The following is a 2883-nucleotide window of genomic DNA, read 5'->3' as shown; positions in this document are numbered from 1 at the left end:
ACACACACACACACACACACACACACACACACACACACACACACACACACAGATGCAGCTAAATAACACCGCCCTGTATGAAGGGACGAGCTAAAGCTAACTGAACACACAGTTCAGTGCAAACAGGTGATTTACAGAACTACATCTGCCACAGATCCAACACGTCTTTCAGGCAACAAGTCATGTCATTGCAAGACATTATGTTTCAGTGCTGGCAATGAGCTATAATACACTACACTCTGAACATAACTCAACAACAGCAGCAGCACACTAAAGATATCAAATACATATTTACCTTACCTTACACTAATGCCACTGTGTTATTGTGAAAGGAAAAGATACTGTTTCAGTCACATGTGAAACATGGAGAAAATAATCTTCAGGTGGAATTTCATCTCAGCAAACCAAGGAAGCACATCACCTGAAGCCTGTCYCACCTGTTTCAGCTTCTTTGAGTCGCTGCCGGTCTTCTTCTCTGACTTCTTGTATGTGTCATATAGCTTAGGGTCGATGCTGTACATGCACTCCGTCCACTTCCCATAGATGACGCTCCGCTTCTTCTTACTGGTTCAACCACAGCAATCATTTGAGAGACCAATCCATCAGTCTGACTTGTTACTGAGATGGTGTGCTCCTGCTCTCACCTTCTGTCCTGGATGTAGCCTTCCACTTTGTGAAGGTCTCTTCCAAACATCCCACAGGGTTTAAAGTTTAAAACACACTTCTCTCCGGTGCTGAGAAATTCAAGACATGTTAAAGATGAATAATCAACACTGGGTAGTCCACAAAGCTTTAAGGTTTGAGCGAAGTATCAATAATTGTACCTGTGGTTGATTATCTCCACTGCTCCRTATTGTTCGATCCAGAGTTTTCCCAAGATGATATTGTGCACACAGCACATTGGATTTGTCCACGTGTACGCTTCTTTGTGTCTGTGACGAAAATGACAAAAAGAGGGTTCCTACAGTTTCCTAAAAGTTAAGACTTTTTAATGCCACTTGAAATTAAGTTTAGGACCAATATCACAATAAACACAAATAAAAACCCAGTTAGTGGCCAATTTTCCCAAATGTTTATTTTAATACAAAATAACTAGCTGTGAGAGGCATTGGTAAATTATTTCAATAAATAATGTCATCAATTACTTTAACTACGAACACCCTTTTAAGACCTCTGAAAGACYGATTTAAGACATTTTAAGGCTAATTAAGGCCTTATTTTTTTGGGTAGATGAATTCAATGCCTTTTAAGACTTTTTAAGGATCAGCGGGAACCCTAAAAAATGTTCTGGAGCTGCAACAATCACAGCTGAAGGACCAATTACCAGCAGGTATCATATCTGTGACACAAACACAAAAMCTCTGAAACAAAAACAGCTACAACAGATGGTGTGTTAGAGACGCTAATAMTGTAAATGGTAAATAGACTGTYCTTATATAGCTCCTTTCTATCCAACCAGGACACTCAAGTGCTTTACACTACAATCTGTGTCCTCATTTACCCATTCACACAGAACTCTGTCTCGCTACAAAGCTAACATGTGCAAATCTTCTATGGAGACTAACCAGTGCTTTAAATTACATTCATACACTGATGGGACGCATCAGAGGCAGTGGGCGTTCTGTGTCTTGCCCAGGGACATATTGACATGTGATTGAATAGTGGGAGAATCGAACCGCCAACTCTCTCATTGAAGCACTCACACCAAATGTCCATGCAATGATTTCTTTCTGAGAGTTTTGTCACCATCTGTGCAGTGGTCAGTGCTAGACTGGCCATCGGGCATAGCGGGCACTTGACCGTTGGGCCGTCGTGATTTTGGGCCGAGCAGTCCTGTCATGAACCAAAAAAATAAATTATAACTATTTTTTTTGTCGACCGCGACGGCCCATTGGTTGATTTTCTTGAACAACATCGAGCTAATCCAAAGAAATCTCGCAGCACTCTTCGGCCAGCCCCTCCCCTTTCGACCAAAGTTATCAATATTGCCATTCGAGCTGGTCAGAGCAGAGTTGGAGAGAAGTAGGAAGCACTGGACAAAACACGCTGAGAAGCTGCGGATAAAATGCAGAAAGGTCTCCAAGTGCACGCAGAAAAGTGTGCAAAAATAACCAATGTTTCCCACAACAAGCCAAAAAATATCTAACCGACTTTATAWATGTTAATTRAAACCGGGAGGGAGAAAAAAAKGAACACAGCTTGGAGCAGCTGGCTCTGCTCCTTACCRGTCAGCCGGTTTGTGATCYGGCTGATAAAAAAAMCCCATWGAGATTGTGTTTAAACTCCACCCACTYGACCCACCRCTTCTGCCRGAGTTAGAGTGAAGGTCAAGCGAGCGGACATGTCCCGGACGGCTCGTCAGCTGTTAGTTAGAGGTTAGCTAAACCTGCACCGTTCAAGTTGAATTAAAAAGAATATAAACTCCTCCTGGACCTTCTGGACACGTTTAAGAGACTCTTCAAGAGAGGCTTCAAGCTGCAGCTAACTACAGGTTCTCTACCTGCACAGCCTCACCTGGTGAGTTTTTGAGCAATTTTCAAATTTACACAGATTTGTTTGAACAGTTTGTGTTGAGTTTAAAAAATGAGCAATCCACAAAATGAATGCACAAACTGCGGAGCTCTGTATTATTGACTGTATTATTGTTCTACTGCTTTATTTGCAGATATTTTTTCTGTAAAATGTTAATGTAGCTAATAGCTTAAATTCAATTGAATTGAATTCAATTCAATTCAATTCAAAAATACTTTATTGATCCCAGAGGTAAATTAGGTGTTGATGTAACTCATTTAACTAAAAACTTATTGTAGATGCTGATGGCTGTGGGCAGGAAAGATCTTCTGTAGCGGTCTGTGTTACAGCGAAGTTGAAGAAGCCTCTGAC

The 2883-nt window shown here is 41.2% G+C and overlaps 1 protein-coding gene across 1 annotated transcript in view; it reads right to left on the bottom strand.

Moving 5' to 3' along the window:
* The window catches only part of LOC106527712 (oxysterol-binding protein-related protein 2), a gene marked incomplete at its 5' end in the record, with an annotated part of 16881 nt that overhangs the window by 9030 nt on the left and 4968 nt on the right, over positions 1-2883 (bottom strand). Inside the window, 3 exon segments of the mRNA XM_014022695.1 lie at positions 438-564; positions 645-734; positions 825-932. Of these exon segments, the coding sequence (XP_013878149.1) occupies positions 438-564; positions 645-734; positions 825-932 (325 nt within the window).

This window comes from Austrofundulus limnaeus, unplaced genomic scaffold, assembly GCF_001266775.1.
Source record: "Austrofundulus limnaeus strain Quisiro unplaced genomic scaffold, Austrofundulus_limnaeus-1.0 Scaffold339, whole genome shotgun sequence".
NCBI classification, from domain to species: Eukaryota; Metazoa; Chordata; class Actinopteri; order Cyprinodontiformes; family Rivulidae; genus Austrofundulus; species Austrofundulus limnaeus.
The sequence above is the reverse complement of the archived record's forward strand: the minus strand, read 5'-3'. Positions and strand labels throughout refer to the sequence as shown.